The 24,212-nt window shown below is 33.0% G+C and overlaps 1 protein-coding gene across 4 annotated transcripts in view; it reads left to right on the forward strand.

Moving 5' to 3' along the window:
* The window catches only part of PDCD10 (programmed cell death 10), a 43,679-nt gene extending 20,560 nt beyond the window's left edge, over window positions 1–23,119 (forward strand). For all 4 annotated transcript variants that reach the window (XM_081029074.1, XM_081029072.1, XM_081029075.1 and 1 more), the window contains exons 3-8: window positions 4,587–4,640; window positions 10,422–10,539; window positions 12,215–12,341; window positions 18,248–18,326; window positions 18,610–18,692; window positions 22,011–23,119. In XM_081029074.1, the coding sequence (XP_080885200.1) occupies window positions 4,587–4,640; window positions 10,422–10,539; window positions 12,215–12,341; window positions 18,248–18,326; window positions 18,610–18,692; window positions 22,011–22,092 (543 nt within the window). In that variant the 3' untranslated portion in view covers window positions 22,093–23,119. The remainder of the gene's footprint in view (window positions 1–4,586; window positions 4,641–10,421; window positions 10,540–12,214; window positions 12,342–18,247; window positions 18,327–18,609; window positions 18,693–22,010) is intronic.
* Window positions 23,120–24,212: the final 1,093 nt, after the last annotated feature.

The raw sequence follows: 24,212 nt of genomic DNA on the forward strand, positions 1-24,212 counted from the left end.
TGTGTTATTTTTTACTAATTCTTTATATATGGAACAGGAGAGATGTATGGTTCGTCCAGTTTTTCATTCTAGGAAAACATATACCATGTGTCTTCTTTTCCTGTGACTTTTTGGAGGAATTGTTTTAAGGTGAAATACAGTTTATGAAGAATTACGTATTATATTTTGAGACAGAAATAACAATTTTGCAACCAAATATAAATTTTAGATCACCAAAGTTTATATGATCGCTTATTAATAAAGCACACAAATGTGCTTCTGAATAAGCAGTTAGTATCATTCTATTCAGAAGCATCTGAAGAACCTATGCCTGCTCTCAGCAGAATGTGCGATTCATAATTTTTCCCAGTAAACAAATGAATTTTGGGAAAACTTCTCCAATTTTACCTAACTATCCCCCCTCCCCCTTTTATAAAGAAAAAAAAAAAAACATCTCATCCAAATTTTGAAACTGATATACTTATCCACAGTGAAGGCATGGGTTTCACCTGCAATCCCACATTCCAGAAGTGATTAACATTTACCTTGGAAACAGTCTGTATAATCTTGTCTTACGTTCCCTTATATGTAAAATGAAGCTAAACAATAATTCTCACACTCTAAAATAAATGAATTAAATATAGTGCTTAAAATATACCCGACATGTAGTAAGTGTTAGCTGTTATTATTAAGGAGTCGTCCACATAATTTCTGACAAAACTGTGATCATACCCTAGACTTGCAAACTTGTAGGCAACGTTTTAGTGGAATATTTTTATGCTAGTTAGATGACTCTGTTTACCTTTTTTGCCAGACAATGTGACTGCCCCAGGAACTGATTCTTTTAGAAATATTTATTGAACTTAATATGTACTTAACATGTATGAACTTACGTGAACTTAATATGAACTTAATCTGTAACACATGATTGCACTTGCTTCCTCTTTGGTAGCACAAAAGTTAATAGGTGGACTCTTGATTCCATCTACTTACTGTTCTGGCATTTATAGTTTTTCATCTGACTCACCTTATTCTCATTTGAATCATAAGAGGTGTTATGTGGAGTTTTTATTGTGACTTGGCCCAGTTTAATTCCTTTCAAGGAATAGGATCTATTATCTTGGGGGGAGGGGAAGGCATATCAGCATGGGAAATCGTGCTTGATTTTGAGGAAGCGAGATTTGTAGACAATTCAGAACCAACTAACCTAATTATTTTGACCTTAAAAAGAGACTTTTCAAAATATTTTATGCAAGCCTCTTTAAAAGTTGAGCAAATGGTTAAATGGATTTTTTTTTTTTAATTACTGGTTTAAGAAACTGGCTTGGTACTGAAATATAAAGTATAAGATAAACGGAGCAAATAATAAATGAGTTCTCTGGATTCAAAAATATGTGTAAGCTTTTAAAATATTTTTATAAATGACCAGAGAGTTAAATTTGACAAGTTTGCAATTAATAGTAAGTGCTCTCAAACTATGAAGAATAGTAAGTTGTAGGAGGAAGTCACCAAACTGGGCAGAACGTGAGGTTGGGGGAGACTCTGTTAGGCTCGCCATCATTTCCCTCCAAATGTTCTCCAGCAGGCGCATTTCCTTCTCTTTCAGGTGAGCTGATGTGTTGTGTATCCTTTCTTCTTTGATTTTCTTCTTTTCCTTTTACTGATAAAATGGAAGTCCTATAAGGCAGAGGCCCAAGGAGTACCTGTCATCTCAGTATCCATTAATGTAATTATATGTTCCCTCTTCCTTCTTTTGACTCGAAATATGTGTAGTGTATTCAGTTCACTATCAAGTACTATTAAAAAAGGAATTCATTGGCTCCTTAAAGATTCCCCAGCCAATAACTGTTATCCCAAAAGCTAAAAAAAAAAAAAAAATTAAAAAAAAAATACTAGATTCATTAGTAAAAGTATTGGAAACAAAATGGAAACTGAAACTTTTTCTGTTGCAATCTTACAAGAAATCATTATGCCCCATTTTAAACCTGAAGAAAGCCTTATGGGAGGACTGCCAAGAAAAATGAGTTTAAGTGGTCACACTCTTCAAGGACCAGTTCAGATCTCATCTTCATAAAGACTTTCCTTTCTACTTCAGCTGTCAGTGGTTCCATTAGTTTCTATCTGATTCTTTGCCTTTCTTACCCTGACTTGCTTACATATCGCAGAAACTCAGGAATTTGTTGATTTGGGTAGTTGAAGGGATTCAGTGATAGGGTAGACTCCAGTCTAGAAAGGGTGAGTACAGGGAGGCAGGGCAGCATTAGTGGTTTGTGCATGGGTTTTGGAGCCAGACAGATCTGGTGTGAATCCTGTCTCTGTACTTACTAGCTATTTAACATTTGCATACACTTATGCAAATTGAATTTCTTCTGCTATAAAATGGAGATGATGATAGCTAGTTACAGATTTATTTTGAGTATCTCAGAAATACTCTGTGTAATAAAGTTCATGATAGGTGCTTAGTAAATGGTAGCTGTTATTAGAATATTACCAGAACCAGATACTCTCGTGGAAGGTACTGGTAAGAAGAATATGATTTTGTTATGAAATTCCATATCACAAATGAGAGGCCTAAAATAGAAGCACTTTTTAATAGAGAAGATAAAAACACATCCTGTTACCTCAGTATTGCCGGCTGTAATTATAGATTCAGGAACATATGAGTAACAAAGCCTAGTGGGCTTTCCACAAGATGCGTGGGTGTGCGATGCATCCCAGAATGACTCCCCACAGACTTCTGGGGAGGCACTTCACAACTTCCAGAATTCATTTAATATGTTCACGTCTGACCTTCCCCTTTCTTGTCTAAGGTGCATATACATAAACTTAATCAAGAACTCGAGAGATGTTGATGTCTATCTTGGCTAATTTTGAGTTCTTCACTGACTTTTCTGGACCTTTTATTGCCTTGACCCTTTCACATATTAGGGCCCTACAGAATAAGTTCTACTGATAATTGAAGGCACACATCTGACTCAGACCTTTAACTCCTTGATAGAGGTCAGAGGGTGGTGTAAACCCAAATAAGGGTGGATATATTCATCTTGTCTGTCTACATCTGCCACCCTTGCACAAGAACTTGAGATCAGAAGAGCTGTATTATTATTTTAATCTTTAGTAATAGTCATTATAATTAAAGAGTTGTGTGGAAGAATAACATTTTTTATTTTTGGAAACATTCCTTTGTTAATTTTATAAACTTCTCATGGAGTTGCTATTTTGCTATATTTGTCTACCTGGTCCCCTTGAGTCTTCCCTTTTACCTACTAAGACAATGTTCGATTTTACAGGGTTTGTAGAAGCCAAGTTAAATACTAACTCAAATGGTCCATTGTTTATTTTTAGAGATAAATTATGTTTCTTTGCAGATTTTGTTGCTTTTGTCTGTGCTTAAGGTGAATAGCTCATAAGGAGATATAGGGTTCTTGACATTCCTGTCTTGTTTAGAAAATAAATTGATACAGTGTTGGGGAGATTCCTTAGACCTGTGTGTATATGTTGTTTATAAAGAAAAACACATTTTCATTGCCTCAAGGGATTGAAAGGAATATTTATTGCATAATGAGATGTATGTTCGTAAGGTTTTTGTAGAAATATTCTACTTGCATAATAATCTATAAAGTTTGTAATACTTTTGAACATTTGATATTGTCCCAAATGTCACATATATTGAGTTTTATTAATTGGCCTAATTCTTAGGGACCAAAGAAACCTGGATTTAACTGCGGCTAATTATTTTAAGCTTGGCAGTAAATTCTTCAACGAATGAGGTGATTTTTTTTTTTATTTTTGTTTTTGTTTTCAATAAAATAGTATGCCTTCTTTGGCTCACTGAAAAATGAATTATATAAAGTGTCAAATAAGGATATTAGTCTTTCAAAATTATAAATCTCACATATTTGATATAAAAATTAAAAGCATTTGGATTGATCTTTTGATTCAGTATTTTAGGTAACCATTTTTTAATCCTGATAAAATAGAACAGATATAAGCATCTCTCAAATCCAGAAGATCCACAGTCTTCAATTTGAGTTTCAAACAGTTTATCAGCACTGTTTGGTTTAATATTAGCCTGTTAATAAAATAGGCTAATCTCAGCTTAATCCCTGGCTGAGGGTATTGAAAAGCAATTATAAAAAGGAGTAAGTTAGTAAATACCTTAAGTAATAAATGTTTCCTTTGTGTTGGTCATTTCGTATTCAGAACACACACACACACAATGCCATGTATTTGCAACAGAGCATTGAGAGTTAATCATGAACCTTCCCTATTTTCAGTAATTCAAGTGAATGTTTTTTCTTTCTATAGAGACTTACCATTTTGTATTTGTGCTTATGTTAGATCTACCTTTAAGGTAGAGTGTTTCTTATTTTTTTTTAAAAAAGAATATGTAAGGTACTGATACACATACCTTAATGTTTCATGGTTTCTAATAAAAATTTTAGCCCATCTGTTTGAAGAATTATGGTGACTTAGAGTCATTAGCAAATATTTTTGTTAGTTGAATAATTGGTGTGTCAATGTGATCACTATAGAATGCAGTACCAGAAATGTTGCTTTTTTTTAAGGAAATAGGTATTAATAATGATTTAAATTTTTTATTGCAGCTAGAACGAGTAAATCTTTCTGCAGCTCAGACACTGAGAGCAGCTTTCATTAAGGTAAGGTGCAGATAATTTATTATGATTATATTGAAATGTACATTACATCTCAATCTAAATACCACCTGATAATTTACAGTTTGGTCCCTTTTAGCGAAAACCTTTTCAGCTATCTTGTGCTGGTTTTAGTGTACTGTGGAAAGCTTAAAACACTTCCAAAATGTGAGCTGGAGCACAGGTTGTTTCCTTAATATTCATCTTTTCTGCTTTTCAAGCTGACTTTGGAGTGCTCTCTCTTTAGCTTTTTGTATTATTTTTGAACTCTTTTTTATTTGAGTTGTTAAAAATTTTGTAAAATTACAACTCAAAGAGATTTTCTTTATATTGTTTAATAGTAGAACATAAGACAATGTTTTTGAGTGAGAAAAATAAGACATCTGTATTAACAGATGTATTAACAGTCTTTAACATCAGGTTAAAGACACTTTGAGAATATACAGCTAAGTCATTCAGAGAGAATTTTTTTTTATTGTCTCTAGACCTGAGTTGTTCAATGGATAATCAGTAGCTACATGTTGATGTTGAGCATGTAAAATATGGCTAGTTTGCATTGAGTTGTACTCCAAATATAAAATACACACTGGATTTCAAAGACTTAGTATGAGAAAGTAAAATAACTCAGTAATAGGTATTTTATATTGATTGAATGTTGAAATATTTTTGATCTACTCTTAACATAATTGCACGTGTTTTTTACTTTTTTAATGGGCTACTGGAACATTTAAAATTACAAGGGCTTGTATTTGTTTCTTGCATTATATTTCTATTGAGTGGCCCTGCTCTACATATTGGGTGTATTCTTTCATATAAAACAATATCTGCCCCCCTCTACCCCCCTCAAATACATATCAGGGTGCCCAAAACTTTTAATGTTTATTTATTTTTTGTGTGTTTGTCCTATTAATAGCTAAAACAATTTACATTTCGGGTAAAGTATTTCAATGTTTAAATCTATAGTTGAGTTTTGTGGGGGTTGAAACTGTAAATCTATCCAGCTTGATTCTATGGCAAGGATTAGATGATGGATAGCACTCTAACTGGCTGCACAGATAGTGTCACCAGCCGTCTCTCTTACCTCACCACAAGAAATTATAGTGTATATATTCGATTAGAACTATTTTGATGTGTTTAACACTCTACTATGTAGCGCCTGTATACATACTAGTTTCTTTAAAATATATCCTGCCAAATCATTGGGCTAATGAAGGGAATCAAGCGAGCAATACCATCATCAGTTTGTTTATTTTTTCTTTCCTTTGAGTATCGGTGTGGTTCAGAATGGCATATTTGGTCATTAGGGAGGCATAATGGAGACTATTTTAAGCATCTTCGTGACCAAAGGAAAGAAGGAAAAGTGATGTGTTGCACAGTGTAGTATTAATAAGGCAAAAGTCACTTTTTTTAGCTTTCCTTATACCCAGAACAGAGAGAAATTTCTCCTGTGTACCCTAATAAAGATGACTCTAAGTAGTAGATAGTATACTCAATGATATTCATAAAAGAGATAAAGTAATGAATGTCATGAAGCTTTTTCTTGTAATATCCTTATGTATAAGCTGATGTTTTAACACTGAAATACAATTAAAAAGCAAAAACTGTATTTAAAGTATGTGGCTATGGTAGATCTGGTTTGATACATGGGAAAATTTTGCTGTCCATGGCCCTGATTCTTAATTGAGGATAGTGGAGGTTATTTTGGAGGACATTAGTTTTGCATTGATTTATTCTTAATTATATTTAATTTGTTAAATTTCAAATGAAATTTAAAGGAGGGCATGCATTAGAAAGATAAAGATTTTTGTGTCTTTTAAACTATAGCTTATTTGAAAAAGATTGAAAAACCTCACTCATTTATATGCATGTTTCCAATTCTTGGTCCACAACAACAGTGATATTTATCAAGTTTTAATATCTATTTTTGTTACTTGGATAAAAAGGATTAAAATATTGTTTTCAAGGTAAAATAATACTAGTGAATATTATCTTTTAAGATGCCGATACTGCTTTTGATTCCTTCCCCTCTCTGGGAGGTTCTGATCAGTTGTGCTGTTGAGAATCACTGATCCACAAGAGTGGGTATTACTGCCCTTGGAGATAGTTTTCTCTCACAGTTGGATTCCTCATTAAAATTCCACAACCACAGAGTTGAGGGTTTTATTCTGGGGGAAAATCTAGAAGTATAAATAGAGTCTCTGATTGAAGGGTAGATCAGTTTATTTTGTCAGAGTCATTGGGTAAATTTAAAGGTTTTTAAAATTTGAAAAAAAAAAAATGCTTAACTGAGACTCCAGCCAGAAGATACTGAGGCGCTTGTTCTTAAATTGTGCTCTGAAGCACACTGGGGCCCCACAGCTATCTCGGGGGGTATCATGAGGTATTTTTAAATTTTGGAGAAATACAGCGATAGTCAACATCTGGTTGACACTGAACTTGAGGTAGCTTGCAGTTTCAACATATTTGATTGGGCTACATTCCTTTCAGTGATGTCATCTTTGTTAACTGGACTTTTGGCCACTGCTGTGATAAAAAGTAAATGGCCACAAAGAAAATCAGTGTACAAGGAAATGAGTGTGGAAGGGTCCAATCTAATTCCAACGTTGAAGAAATTGGCCAGAATCCAGCAGAGGCACAGATCTCATTAATAAATAATCATGGTTGTTTAAGAATGAAATAAGACACTTTTCTTTCAATTTATGTATTTTTTTAAGGCTACTAAATTGTTAGGACATAAGTCCTAACTTATTAAGTTGTTTGAACCTAACTGTGTAATACACAGTACTGTTAGGTATTTCTTTTGGCACTAAGAACACTGAACTGAGAAAGTTAGGGACCTCTGTGATTTCTGTTATATTCTAGCTTTGGCATTTTGGGGCTCCAGACCAATTTGTTCTTAAAAACTTTGTTCTCAGGCTTTTCAGCATTTAATTCTCTCAGCACCTTATTATAACTTAATCAGAGAGAGATTATTTTCTGCTGGCATCAAGAGAGTATGCTCTCCTGCTTCCTAAGATAATATATTGTGTGTGTATAGATTTAATGCTACTTAGGGCAGGTAAAACATTTATCAAATATTGGCTTATTTGAATAGTGTATTATATGTAATTTTGTGGCAGTTCACAAAATTAATAAAGTTTACACTACCTTAGGCTTATTTATATACCTTTTTTTTTTAAAAGGCAGCTTGTTTTATTTCTATAAGTTTCTAAAATACATTTATGGAAGGAAAAATCAAAACATTATATAGTGGTCACCTTATCTGCAGTTTCACTTTAGTTACTACTGTGGTTTTAACCACAGTTTGAAAATATGAAATGGAAAATTCCAGAAATAATTCGTAAGTTTTTAAATTGCGTGCTGTTTTGAGTAGCGTGATGAAATCTCATGCCTCATGCTCAGTCCCACCTGGGCCATGAATCGTCCCTTTGTCCAGTGTATTAATGCTGTGTGCTCCCGCCTGTTGGTCACCAAGTAGCCATCTCGGTTATCAGATCATCTGCCACAGTCTCCAGTGCTTATGTTTAAGAAACCCTTATTTTACTTAATAATGGACCCAAAGCTCAAGTATTGTGATACTAGCAAACAGGATATCAAAGAGAAGCCTTAAAGAGATTCCTCTAAGTGAAAAGGTGAAAGTTTTTGACTTAATAAGGAAGGAAATAATCGTTTGCTGAGGTTGCTAAGATCTACGTTAAGTACAAATGCAATTGTGAAGAGGGAAAAAAAAATTTGCAAGTTTGCTGTCGCACTTTATACTGCAAAAGTTATGGCCACAGTGGATGGTAAGTGTTTAGTTAAGATAGAATGTCATTAAATTTGTGGGTAGAATGGACAGAAAAAGTTCCAAATGATGACAAAAACATGTTGCACCAGAAAGCATTGAGCCGATATGAAGACATTGGCAAAAGATCATCAATGGTGACACAAAGTCATTTACTGCAAGTAAAAGATAGTTACAGTATTTTGAGAGAGAGAACACGTTCGCATAACTTTTATTAAAACATGTTATAATTGTTCTATTAGGTCTCTTACTGTGCCTAATTTATAAATTAAATTTTATAGATACGTATGTATAGGAAAGAACAGTATGGGCAGTCCCCAACTTCCAATGGTTTGACCTAATGATTTTTCGACTAAATTGTGCGAAAGCTGTTTGCATTCAGTAGAAACCGTGTTTGGAATTTTGAACTTTTGTTCGTTTCCTGGGCTAGCGATATGTGGTGTGCTACCCCCGTGATTCTGGGCAATGGCAGCATGATCACAGTTCCCAGTCAGGCACTCATCTGTGACAGTAAACGACTGATACTCTGTAGTGTACTGTGTTGCCAGCGTTTTTTGAATATTGTGTCCTGAGCATGTTTAAGATAGGCTTGGCTAAGCTATGATGTTCAATTGGTTAGATGTATAAACTGCATTTTCGACGTGATACTTTCAATTTACGATGGGTTTATAGGGAATAATCCTGTGGTAAGCTGAGGAGCATCTGTATATATAGGGTTTGGTACTTCCAAGGTTACAGGCACCCACTGGTGGTCTTGGAACATATCCCCTGCAGATAAAGGGGGACTACTGTTAAAAGAAATGGAATTCAGTAGGGCACATTTTATTGTTATTAATTATCTATCAAAATGATTTCCCTGAATAGAATTTGACAACAGTGAATATGATCTCAGGATTGAGATAAATGTATGTGTTTTCTTTTCCCATTTCATTCTACAACTTTTTAATTTTTGATACTGAAATCTAATGAGAAACAAGATGTTATAGTGAATGGAAAGAACAATAAGAATAGATGAAAGCTGGATCTGGAGTGATACCAGAATGAAATTGAAAAGTCAGAGGTTAAATGTGCTTGATACATAACAAAACAAATAGATCACCATCTGATTAAGATCATCAGTTATTTCAATTTTTATTTAATATCAGGGCAGAAAAAGATAGAAAATCATCAGCATAATGATTACAATTGGCAGATATCCTAAAAGAAACAAACTTAGATTGTGATTATAAAATTTAAAAAATAATAAAATGGGACAAAATTCCTGGGGAAAACCAAAATCTTCAAAATTAACTTTGGTAAACTCAGAACTCTATACTTACTCAGTCTTCAAATGACTGGAAGGTTTTAGTGCCCTAGAAAGTAACATAGAGCCCATGTAAACTCGTTAGTGAAACTAGCTCAGGAGGTACTAAAAGGATTACTCATGGTCTGCAAACTAGTGAAGGTAATATTCTTGCTACAAAAATAAAATAGAAAGTGAAAATCATTGTGTGGGAAAGTATTTAAGGGATTATATAGCTTCAGTAAAACTTGGAAGAAATCCTGTTTTGTTTTTCCCCCCTTCCGTTAATTTAAATGCAATGAATCTACAAAATATTGGTGAGAAGAGTAGTTGTTTGATCCTGAAGTTGAGAGATTAGCTAATGAAAAAAAGTAAAAATCTTCAGTATATTTAAACTACTGAAAATAGTTAATGGTTGGATTACCATGTAATGTTTATTTCTATCTTTATTATTAGTTTGATTGCAGGACAGTGTAAAGGAAAAGTAAAAAATATTAAGTACTTTATGTTCAAATGTAAAATGAGACCATGGCTGTAATAAGTTACTGATACACAAGCTTTAATAAAACATGTGAATGCCATCCTCACACTTGCTTTGCAAAGATTTCTGCTCTTACAATTTGATCAGTCTAAGTTCCCAAAGATTCTAAACAATTAACTTTTCGTTTTGAAATTTAGATTTAGTTTCTATATTTCAAAACTAGCTTTCTCTTTCTTATAGGCTGAAAAAGAAAATCCAGGACTCACACAAGACATCATTATGAAAATTTTAGAGAAAAAAAGTGTAGAAGTTAACTTCACAGAGTCCCTTCTTCGAATGGCAGCTGATGATGTAGAAGGTAATCAGAAAGATTCTTGTTTACTTTTCTTAGTTGTTGAAAAGCACTTCTTTCAAATCTTAATTATTTGACAAAAGGAGCTGTCACCTCTTATCTCTCCCTCCCCTCTTCTTTTTCATTATTATTATTATTATGATTATTATGATTATTATTATTATTATTGAGAGGATAGTGGGGGGAAATACTATATAAAATAGAAAAGTGGTTCTGGCTTTTTGTTTATATTTGTCAGAATTAATTACTTGAAGTAAATAAAGCGTTTGTTTATGCTGTACACTTTAACTTTTTTTTTCCTATTAATATATTTGATGAGTTCTAGTTTTGCCAAAAGATAAGCTCTGTGGAATGGCTATTTAATTTTGTGTTGAACATATGCAAATAGAAGTTTGAAAGTAATGAGTTTGGTTTTTTTTTTTTTTTTAACTTTAGTATAACGTATTATTTTCAAGCATGGATTTGAGAGAACAGTATAACCATCTTTCTGCCTCTTTCTAAATTTTCGCTTTTTAAAATAATTAGGAATTAGTTTCACTTAAATTTCGTAGCTACATTTTCCCACCAATTTAGGAGAGCATAGAGGTATAATTACCCATGTTTATTAAAGGATTAAAGGAGAAAAACATAAATATTTTAACCTATTCCATAACTTGTAAGAAAGTCCTCATCACTATTCTAGACTTAAGCATGCCTGTTAGGCCAGGTTATATTTATCGGTCAGTAGCGTTTCCAGGTCTGCAGTGACTCTGGTAGTAACCTTTTTCCCTCTGCCAGGTCTGATTTAACTTCCTTTCCAAAACTGCTATTCTGTGATCCCAGCCTTTGTGTTGGATTTATAGTGGTGTTTTTGTTTTTAAGTGAGATTAAAATGTGTTGAATATTTTAGTAGGTTGTTTGGGGTTTTGACATAACATGTTTCCCTGAAAATACGACCTAGCCAATCAGCTCTAATGCCTCTTTTGGAGCAAAAATTAATATAAGACCCGGTATTATATGATATGATGTGATATGAAGTGATACTATGTAAGACCCGGTCTTATAGTAAAATAAGACCGGGTATTGTATTATATTATGTTAGACCCGGTCTTATAGTAAAATAAGTTAAATTTTATAGTAAAATTTATAGTAAAGTAAGACTGGGTCTTATATTAATTTTTCCTCCAAAAGACGCATTAGAGCTGATTGCCTGGCTAGGTCTTATTTTTGGGGAAACATAGTAATAAGCCATTGTATATTCAGTCTAGAGGTTTTTGTTACAATAAATTAATCTTCCCCATTGGCAGATGTATATTGCCATTATATTTGTTATGAAAGTCATTACTTTAAGGTTTCCTGGTAAAATATAGCCTCACAGGCCTCATAAATTTGATCGACTCCCTTTGAATTTTACTTACTTACTTATTTATTTATTTATTTATTTATTTATTTATTTTTTAAGATTTCATGGGCTTTCCATTTATCCCAAATTAAAAGTGTACTCTTTCATATTAAGATTTTAACTTGGTAGGAGCCCTCTTATTACCCAAATAAATTGAACTCTAACAGTTTCTGCTTTGTAACCTATCTTTTCTAATTACCTGTCCTTCCTCACCCCACCCTTTGGCCAACACTGTAAATTCTTAGACTTGAATTTGACAGAAGTTACATGATGTTTTTTATTATGTATCTATTTAATCAGAGTATATGATTGAACGACCAGAGCCAGAATTCCAGGACCTAAATGAAAAGGCACGAGCACTTAAGCAAATTCTCAGTAAGATACCAGATGAGATCAATGACAGAGTGAGGTTTCTGCAGACAATCAAGTAAGAAACTTTTTGGTTTTGTTCTTCTTTTCTCGAGTACTTCAAAAGAATCACTCATTCTAGATGTTTTATTTTGGTATGACATTAATATTAAAATATTAATTTGAAATAAAAAATTTGGAATTTTTAAATGATACTTTTTTATTAACTTCTAAGCTGTGACATTTGACTTCAGAGTACAGTAACTTTTTTAATGTTTGATTATAAAACAGTGGATGAAATGTACGTAAAAAATGGAAAAATGTAAATGTCAGGTTAAAGTGAATAGAGAAGTTGGATAAATTATAGGGACTGATAACAAAGGATACCAGTATTGTTTTTATTTCAGAAATGGCACACAAGTCATTAGGATAAGTAATGTACTCTTGGTGAAGAGCATCTTCTAATACTGACCTAATTGTGAAGCTCCAAATCCTTGCCTTTTGGAGACAGGTTTAAAAATACTGAAAATATGAGTGGAGCCAGGAGGCTGACTGTTAAGAAAGGTCATCCTAGAGGAGTGGTTCCCAAACCAAGAAACCTCTCCTCAGGGATGAGAGGCTAGAAGAAATGAGATGGGAACTGCATTCATAATTTTTAGATGAGGTTTTTTTAAACTGAAGAATTTGGTCATTTTCTTTAGCCTCGATGGATAGAAAACAGAAATTAGGTGATAATTGTAGTGATCCTATCAATACAACCTTTTGGTGAAACCACAAGTTGAAATTGCTAGAAAGGAAAGATTTAGCACAGTTCTTTTTTCTGGAAGAGGTTCATCATACATCTTTAAATAACTTAGGCTCATTTGGAATAAATATTAACACTCATTTCTCAGAAATAGTATTCTTTGCAATTCACATTGCAAAATGCTATTTTAGCTAGTTTGGGCACCTATTTTTAGTGACAAACAGTGAGAGGAGAATGTCCCATTTTAGAAAAGAATGGTTCATGATGGGTATCCAACCCAGCTCTCAAGGAATGACCCCCCTCTTTTTGGTCCTCTGATTGAGGACCAGAAAGGATGGTAAAGGCTTCATTGACTAGCAAAATCCATGTGACAGGACAATCACTAAGGTAAATATTTCACCTTTATTGAAAAGCCCCAACTTCCTTTAACTATTTCTAACTATTTTTTAACTATGTGAATAAGGAAGACAGTCAACTGTTTATGGATTTTTATTTTTAGTTCGGTATATAAAGTAAACATTTTTGGCCATTAAAAGAACAAATTATCAGTGATCTCAAACACAGTTGTAAACAATTTATTTCTATTGTTTACATCTATTGTTTATATCTATTCTATTTCAAATAATTTAATAGTTTTAATTTGTTTTGGTGATCTATACTACATTTCTATGAAGATTTGACATTTTCAAAACAATATTTTCAGAAAATTTTGATTCAGGTCATTGAAGTAGAGGATTACAGAATCAATGTCATCTTAATAATATTAATCACTTGTATGGAACTTACGTGCTAAGCACTTTTCAAAGGACTTTATATACGTACATATTAACTTATGCCCTGTAACAAATGAGGAAAGTGAGGCATAATAAATGAACTAACTTTCCCAAGGGCACAGCTGGTACGTTGGTAGAGCTTGGTGCTGCTTCCCGTAGATCATAATGTTGATCTAATCTGGTATCTGACAAAAAAAAAAGTTTCTGTGGTTTGGAAGAATGTAAAGGACATCTTATATAGAATGCCAGTAGGTAAGAGGGAGAACAGTTTTTTTGGTTGAAGCTGGGGTAGAAATGATTGGCCTAGAGCTCTCACTATGCTATTTGACTCCCTTTCTCCCCTCTAGTGAATCCATGAAGCATCTCTGCTAAACCCAGTATAGTTTTAGAGAGATACAGTTTGAAAACTACTTTAATAAAATGGCCACATTTTAATCATAAGGGTGTTGAGGTCAAGAGCCTTAGTTTTGTCCATAGTCACTGAAAGGGCTGAATTAGGGGCTTCTCTCATTTATGGGGCCGTAGAAATAGTTCAGTTCTGTTTTCTGGAGTGTACTCAGCCAACTGAATTAAGATTATTAGCAATTAAAATTTACTTAACTATTTTAGGAGGGATAATTTGCCATGGAAACTTTGTTGATAATATGTCTTATTTCCACGACTAAAATTCAACAATGTATGAATTAGCATTCATGGCTAAAGTTGTAATTATTTCTATTACATATACATATATATAATATATAACATTATATATGTATATATTATATATGTATTTATGTATGTATACACACAGTGCAAAAAAATGTATACACTTTTTAAGAAAGGAAAAGACTTAAAATTGTAATACTCAGTATATATTCATAACAAAAGATGAACACAAGTCACATTTGACTGCGCAATTAGAAGAGGTGCTCAAAGTGGTTACCATCAGTGTAACTTTAATAGTTTTTTCCTTTCTTAAAATGTGTATACTGTGTGTCTGTGTGTAGATAGATAGATAGATAGGTAGATAGATGATTGATTGATTGATAGATAGATAGATAGATCGATAGATAGATAGATAGATAGATAGATATACATACATACATATTGTTACCAAGGTTAACTGTGTAACAAATTAGTGGGTAAAGTTGCACCAAAATAAAAAAATGACTTATTCTTTAGGCACAACATACTGTGCAGTTACTATTCTTTAAAATATTTTATTTTCTTGTATTTAAAGTAGTTGTCACCTTCATTTTTTAAGCAATATTTTTCAATAAGCATGTTTAATATACCTAACATGCCAAGTACTGTACGTGGTGTTATAGGTTAAAGTAGAAAAGTAGATTCTTGTCAGCTAACAAATATCCAGGTATTTGTGTATCTATTAGTAGATCTAGGCTTAAATCTCCATTCCGATTATTTAGTTGTGTGACCTTGGATAAGTTGCTTAACTTCTGTGATTCTAGTTTCTGCCTGTGAAGATGAGGGTAATAGTTATGAGAATTGAAAGAAATGATATAGGTAAAGTGCCTAGCACAAGTATTTAGCTTACTTTCCAATTTCTCTATGGAGTTGATTAGGAACAATGATCCAGCAAACAGATATTTTAAAGTACTTTTAATTAATGAATGTTTCTGTTTGACTACATTTTAACTTACACAAATAATTTATAAAATTAATTCATAGGATTTTTTTAAAGTCTGATACATTCTAATTAAAGGATGACTAGCAGAGACTTGTGATTTAATAGACCAGAAAGCTGTGCATTTATCTATTTACTCATTATAATCTACATTTGCATATTCATAAGCAAAAATTCACCAGAATTTGGTTTTCAATGTGGCTTTAAATTAGCTTTTCCAGAGTTGGCCAATCTAGACAAACTAAACATACAACATAGGAATTTACTTCCCTTAGAGTGTTCGCATAAACATATACAGATTTGGGTGAGATTAACAGCTCTACTATTCCATGCAATTTTTTGATAAGATGTGTATTTACATTTCATCTGCTACTGGTTGTTCTTTTTTACAGTGTATATTTTTCTCCAAAATTGCCCCATTAAGTATTTAGCTGCAAATTGCTAAGATTCTTTCCTATTATACCCATACTATGTGTCCCTTATCACAGAATCCCTTAACTCCAGCATATAATTACACTATAGTTATTTTACCCTCAAGTTTTCTCTAGTTCTTTATCTATTTAATAAGTATTTTGTGTGTGTGCTGGTATTTCTTTTGTAGGAAACAAACCTTTAGGTATTTACTAATGTAATTTACTAATTTACTAATGTAATTTACTAATGTAATTTAGTTTCCTTGATGCCATAAATGAAAATGCTGTTCTGTGTACATACAGAGGACTTAATATTTGACGTAAAATGCTGCAGATTATTTTCGAGAAGGCCAGGCCTAGGACTAAACAGCCTTCCTCTTTATAAAGTTCTGTGGCAAATAATGGCTCAAACCTTAGCTCTAGTATCTGAGTATCCAGACAGTGGTTTTCAAACCTGGTTTGTCAGCAGAATCACCTAGCAAACTTATTATTGTTTTCCTTTTTAAAGCACAAATTCCCAATATTTATTAGTAGGCCGGGAATACTATCCACTAAACTCTTCCTTCTCTCTCCTGCTCCTGCCTCTCTTCGTTTTTGCTGCCCAAGTGAGTGAGTGAGCAACCAGTTTCAGAACTGCTTTTTTTGATCTATGGAATCCAGTCATTATCATTGAATATTGGAATATATGTTCATCTTGTTGATTAGCTCTGAAAGCACATTTTTATAATCCTATTTTAGCAGAATTTTAAAGTATATCACAAAGTCGGTTGTGTATAAACAGGTAACTGATCACTGTGTAATTTGCTCCTTTATATTCTGTATTAAATAGGCTCATTGTGGATTTGAAGAATCATCCATATTCAGAGATTGGACATTTTTTATTTGTTGAAATTATAATTTTTCTTACAAAATAGGATGGTCACATGACACCGTTTTATTAAGCAGAAATGGGCTTGTGGCATCACAGCAATGCAGAAGGATTCAACTTGCTTGAAACCATAAATGAAAGGATAGTTGTATAACTTAAAACTTTTATTACTAAACTAGAGGCAGAAAAAAGCGCATAGCTATCATTCCTATCTAAAATTCTTTGTCTTATTTGGATATTTAATGTTTTAATATTTCTGAGTAGTACTGATGGTTGGCATTCAGGAGGTAGTAAGTAAATATTTACTGAAATATTTAATAAAAATGTCATTATTATTTTAAAATAGGCTAAAATACCTTTTTATACCAAAATCCTGTCTACTTGTAATTTTTAGAATTCCTACATTTATTTACTGGAAACGTGCTATGAAATACACACACATGCATACAGAAATCTGGGCAGTCTGGACACTGAGCTTTTTTGTTTCTTTCAATCGTAGAGCTGAAATGTGATAGGTACAAAATAACTGAAATATTGGATTTGTTATTAAAAATCAGTAATAAAAAGTTATATTTGAAATAGTTTAGATTTATATTTTACTAATTTATGTCTTCATACTTGCATTTGAACAGCAAAAGTTTTGTAACAATTAACAGCTAACAGAATGGATGTGAAAAAAGAGAAGCCTTGCTTAGATAATGGGAGACTATTTGAGAGGGCAGAATTACATTAAGTTCAGTTTGACAAAAAAATAATTGCTATGAAGTTAGAACATGGAAATTGAAAAGCATAGAAATAAAAGACAAAAAGAGTTCAGGAAAAATGATGCATGGATAGGAAGCATAGTCAAATCAAATGAGAATCACAGATTTTCTTTCTCTTTAGAAAGGGGAGGAAAGATTGATGCATATACATGTAGCAAAGGATGATTGCTGTAAAAGTTAAGGTAGAATATTCTGATATTGTCTCTCCCAGAAATTTAAATATATTTTCTAAAGGAAATAGTCACAGATGCGGTTTGGAAGATGGGGATACACGGTTATTGGATAGAAGGTAAATGCATCATAAGAGAGAAGAGCTATGCCTGAGGAGGCAATATTTTAAACATCAAACTATTAGGTATGTAACTTGAAGTGTGGATAAGTACAGAAATAAGTTACATGTAATAGCAAAATTTCATTTAATTGTTCATGAGCTAGGAAGAGTAGAGAATATGGTAACTTGAATTCAACTATATTAGTGAAAGAAAGGAAAAATCATAACTGGAAAAGATGAGAGGCAGAGGCATGTTCTTACAAACTTAAGTAAGTGATGCTGAGTGAAATGATGCTGATTTGGGCAAGTTAATGTTATGGAACGTCTGGTCAGCAGTGCAGGAGAAGTCAGAATTACAGAAGAGTCTGGGCTAAAACCACCACTCAACCAGCCAGTCAAATATTTATGCTTGATGCGGTGTTTGTATGGTAGTTAACAGTGTGATTAGTAATTTGTAAACGTGTACACAAACTTTTTTCAAATGTAGCTTATTTTAAGAAGATTTTTTTTTCCTCACCCCACAGGGATATAGCTAGTGCAATAAAAGAACTTCTTGATACGGTGAATAATGTTTTCAAGAAATATCAATACCAGAACCGCAGGGTAAGTTCAGTAGAAGCTTTATGTGCTGCTACCCTAGATGAAACAGCTTGTTGTTTTGTTGAATTAAATCCTAAGACGGTTTGATTATTGGGAAGTTTTGTATCATTAACCACTGAATTTAAATATCCTATTACATGCGTTTACTAAATATTCCTAAAAATGCTTGTCTGTTATATAAAATTCATTCTACATTCTGTGTAATCTCCTGTCTTTGACTTTGGCTTTTGTATTATTTCTCTTTTCTTATTTATTCTTTTTTCTTACTATTTTTTGATGTCTATAGGCACTTGAACACCAAAAGAAAGAATTTGTAAAGTACTCCAAAAGTTTCAGTGATACTCTGAAAACCTATTTTAAAGATGGCAAGTAAGTACTGTTATCATCCTTCTCTTTTAAAATTAAATAAATTATGTGGTTTATATGACAGTAAGACCATATAAATATAAAGCCTTTTACTATATCGTTAATACTTAAGCTAATACTAAAGTAGACTGTTAAAAGTAGAAAGGGAATGGTTGATAATCCAGCCATAACTCTACTCTAGCGCAGGGAATGGCAGACTTTTTATGGGAAGGGCCAGACAGCAAATATTTTGACTTGGTGGGCTTGTTGCAACTGCCGCCTTCACTTCTGCTGTTGTTCAAAAGCAGCCATAGATGATACGGAAATGTGAGCACGATGGCCATGTTCTAATAAAACTATTTATAGACATTGAAATTTGATTTTTATATAATTTTCACTTATTGCGTGTTATTCTTCTGATTTATTTTTATTTTATTTTTTACCAATTAAAAATGTAAAAGTATTCTTAGCTTGCAGGCCATACAGAAACAAAGTGAGTGAGATGTGGCTTACTGACCCCTGAAGCAGTGGTTCTCAAACTTGAGTAGCAGTGGAATCACTTGGAGGGCCTCTTAAAGCACAAATTGCTTTTGGGTCCCACCCCCCAGAGCTTCTGATTCTGTTAGTCTAAGGTGGGCCCAAGAATGTGCATTTACTTCTAAGAAGTTTCCAGATAATACTGATGCTGTACGTCTATTGAGAACTGCTGTGTTAAGGTTAAAACAACGGTTCTCAATCCTGTTTGCACATTAGATTCTCTTAGGTTCCGTTTTTAAATATCCCAGTGCCTTGGCCCTACCTTCGGAAATTCTAATTCATTTGGCTTGCAGGGGGGCCAGGGTTTAGGTGTTTTGTAAAAATGCTCCAGGTGATTTTAAAGTGCTGCAAAGGTTGTGATCCATTGTCCTAGAAGGAGGGAGACTTTTAGACATATTCTATAAAACAGGTAGAATACTGAAAAAGTAAATTGGACATTATTTTTTAATTTACATATATTCGGTTGTAGAATACTCCAGAAACTAAGAAATTTTGTGGGTTTTTTTTTTTGTGTGTGTGTCTGTGTACATACAGAGGGTGCCAAAAAAATGTATACATATTTTAAGAAAGGAAAAAAGTATTGAAATGATAATACTCTGTAACAAAAGGTGAATACAAGTCACATTTGACTTCTGCACTTACAAGAGGTGCTCAAAGTGGTTACCATCAGCGTCCAGACACTTCCGATTACGGCAAACTACTGCTTGAGCAACGGTGACCAAAGTGTCCACTTGTATCGCTGCACATGCTGTTTCAATTTCTTTACATAGTATTATGCATCTCAAACTTACCATGAGTGTGTGTGGTTGTTTGGCCTGTTGGAGGTTCTTTTGCATAGTCATGCTTCCATTGTCGTACTTCCACAGTATTCTCGAATTTCAAATACTACTTCAAAATGGTCTTGCACTTCTTGAACATAACTGTGCTTCCGCCATTTTCTTTGTCCTGCCTGTCCGATGGTGATGCTAACATTCATTTGATTAACTCCATCTTTTGAGCGAACATCATACTACACATTGCTACCGTAATTCAATTCAACTTCGAAAAGTAATCTATAGATATCATCGCTTAAAATATGTATACTTTTTTTGGCGCCGTGGTGTGTGTGTGTGTGTGTGTGTGTGTAAAAATAAAATGTATAAGCTGATGCAGAGACCATGTCATCTGCAGCATTGGACCTTATAGTGAATTCTTTGTAGCTCAAGTGGATTGCTAGGAAATTTGTTGACAAAAACATTTCTAATAGTTCTTAAACTCAGAAAAATAAATAGCAGTTATTTCAGCTATAATTAGCAGGGGCCTCTAACATCATATCCTTCCATTGAAGTTTTAAGATCCCTATATCCATGTCAAGCTATTACAATATTATAATATTTTAAAATAATACATTAGAGTAGTTTGTTGATTTTTAAAGTTATTTTTAACAGTTCAAACTGGTCAGAATGTTTATATGTATATATATTATGAATTAAAGACACTCAGCTGAAGTTTTAATGGTTTTTGTGTTGTTCCATACTACTATTCAGGTTGTCTTGGGTGAATGTTCCTTGATGACTTAGTTTAATAAGATGGCAGGTGTGTTCTGGAAGTAAACTTACATCTGTTTTCCCCGGATGTCCTCTGCTAAGCCCAAATAACCAAAAACACATTAAAAGAATAATTTACATGATGGGATAATTATTTCTGGTTCTAATTAATTAAGAACTATGTGCAATAAGCGCATTGAAAGGTAAAAATTCATATAGAGCCTAATTTTTATTAATCTGAAATTATTTACTTTCTGTCATGTTTATACATTAGAATCACTTGGGTTCAGTATTTTAAAATCCCAATGCTTTGGCCCCGTAATTATTTTTAACAGTTTAGAGAGGCATATGGATTGTTCAAGCTTTCTGCGACTACTTTCCTCCATTCAGCAGCTTCTTTAAATTACAGTTATTTGTGTATGACTAATGTGTCATGAGTTTTGTACCTGTTTCCTCAAACTGAAAATTATTACTGGAGCCTGATCTTTGAGCTGTCTTTCAATAACGAATTAACTTTTATTCAACTAATTCTTCTTTGGCCCTCTTTTTTTGAGAACTGCAGGATAAAGATAACAATCTTTAACCAGGTTACTAAGAAACCGATAAGGCCACACAGTGGGACTAGGGCATTAGCTCTATGCTCTAGTCACATGATGGGCTGATAGGAAATGTGATACAGCACAATGTAATTTTTAACATATTTTTATATACTACCAACTTCGAAATACTGAAACTAATGCTTATGTTGTTTTAAAAGTAGAATAAGCCTAAAAGTAGATTAGAAGTCACAGATTTTTGTTTTGAAAGCAGGTAAGAGAGATTGGGATGAATCAAATTTGAAGTAATTGGCTTTTTCTTAAGGATTTGTAATGCTCATTGACACGTAGATTTTGAGACTTGAGTATAATGCTTTCGGCAGATTTTATTTTGTTAAGTTCTTTGAACCACAGCTGGAGACTACATTTGAATCCTCTTCTTTTGACCAGTTATTTGACCTATAAATGAACCCTGGTAGTTCAGGCACCACCTGTCGCTAGCGGGCCACCAACACCTAATTGCCAACCAGTACCACTAGGGAGCAGTAATTCCTAGATAGTTTCAAGGGATGGAGGACCATTCAATTCCATCTGGAATAAAAGGTTATACTCAGTACTAACTCACCCTTTTTTTCTACATTGACTTCATTGCTACTGTTAGTATATGGCGTTGAGTATAATATTTTTAAAGAATTAATTTTTTGGATAAAATTAATGCTTTCTTTTTCTTTTTTTTTTAACAGGGCAATAAATGTGTTCATAAGTGCCAACCGACTAATTCATCAAACCAACTTGATACTTCAGACTTTCAAAACTGTGGCCTGAAAGTTGTATATGTTAAGAGATGTACTTCTCAGTGGCAGTATTGAACTGCCTTTATCTGTAAATTTTAAAGTTTGACTGTATAAATTATAAGTCCCTCCTGCAGGGATCTAATCCAGGATGTTGAATGGGATTATTGCCATCTTACACCATATTTTTGTAAAATGTAGCTTAATCATAATCTCACACTGAAGATTTTGCATCACTTTTGCTATTATCATTCTTTTAAGAATTATAAGCCAAAAGAATTTACGCCTTAATGTGTCATTATATAACATTCCTTAAAAGAATTGTAAATATTGGTGTTTGTTTCTGACATTTTAACTTGAAAGCGATATGCTGCAAGATAATGTATTTAACAATATTTGGTGGCAAATATTCAATAAATAGTTTACATCTGTTAAACATTTCTTTACTTGAAAACATGGATATATATGTGAATATATATGTATATGTATGTACATACATATATGTATGTATATACATGTATACACATATATATGAGATCAGAAGACCAAAACGACTTGGGGTAATGTCTAAAGAACGTCTAGCAGGCGCTTACTAGCAATTTATCAGATAATAAAGCAGCAAGAATTTTAATTTTTTGTCCTTAATCACTGGGCAAAAACTAGTCAATGGAAATATTTTTGTTAGTTATTATATATAGGGTACTGAATATTTTTCCAGCCTGTTTTAAGAGACATGAGAGAGATGGCAATTTATAGTGTCTTCACACTGTAGTGCCACTTTTTGAACTCTGTGACAATGTAAAATTAAGTCTTTCTGGTATGCTGGGCCCTAATAAGCTTTGCACCTTTTTTCCAAAAATAGCCACAGCTAGTAGTAATTTGAAGTTATACCAATGTTAGTTGGTTTGAAATTGTCATGAGTGTTAATAATATTAGATACACTCTTTAAATATGTATAGTTTTGTTTCACCATAGAGAAGTTTTAAGGAAATTATGTTTTAAATATTCATGTTAAGTGATTTCATTTTTTGGTTATGATAAAATAAAGGAAAAAATCAGAATTTGTTTATCTTTCATAAAGATTTTAAATGTTAAATATTCTGTTGGCAATATAAATTTTGCTTTAATGCAATGTAGTTATTTGAAAAACTTTTCTCCATTTTTAAAAATAGATTTTTTAAAGAATCAGTATCGTTGGCAACAGAAAAGGAATTTGTCTTGTTAGATGTAAACAGGAAATATGTGGAAATAAGCCAAAAAACAACAGTTGGATGGAATCTCGTAATTTAGGAACATTTTACTGAATTTTTTTTTCCTCCAAGATGCATAGCTGGTAAATCATAGAAACTGGTGATCTTACTGCTATTTATTTCTGATATGAACTATTATTTACTCTTGGAAGTAGACTGATATTCATTTGCAAAATAGACTTATGAATATACGTGAAAAAGTATGATTTTTTTGAGCAGCAGACTTTTCTAACATTAGCCTTTCCTCCTGTTGTCTGTACCTCCTTAACAGAACACATCAGTTACCAGCAGTGCCCCAACTCATCTGTTTTTATAAGCCCTTTATCTTTTCATTCCATTATCCAATATCTTTCATTTCTGTTTTCATGATGTTTACCTCCTGAAAGGAGGTTTATTCTCATAATAATTCAGATTCTTAATATAACCCAAGGGGGGCTGAGTTTGTTGAGTGAGCAAAGGGCCAATGTGGCACCAGTTGGATAACATCTTCAGAGAACACAAAGGTGGCTGGCTCCCAACGGAAAGGAAGAAAAGGAGACATTTTGAGCACCTTCTCTGTATGAAGCACTATTCTAGTTACATTAATTTTCAACAGTCCTATTACTTAACTATCTCTTGCACTTGAAGAAACTGGGTAAGAGAGCTTAGGTTACAAGTGCTGGTAACAGCTGGAACCAGGATTTGAATTTAGCATTTGTCTCCAGACTCCATACTCTCCACCGAACTGTACTTCATCCATTGCCGAAATGCACCTTGTTTAAAATACTAACTCCCTGACAAAGCTCTCCTTGGTCCACAGGGAAATGAGAAAAACTAGGACAATGTGATCTCTTTTTTAATAAATCTAAATTTATTTTAAAAGGTAATTTTTTATTTAGTCATGGTTATTTTTCGGATGTTAAAA

The sequence above is a fragment of the Rhinolophus hipposideros genome, assembly GCF_964194185.1.
Source record: "Rhinolophus hipposideros genome assembly, chromosome: 2".
NCBI lineage: Eukaryota > Metazoa > Chordata > Mammalia > Chiroptera > Rhinolophidae > Rhinolophus > Rhinolophus hipposideros.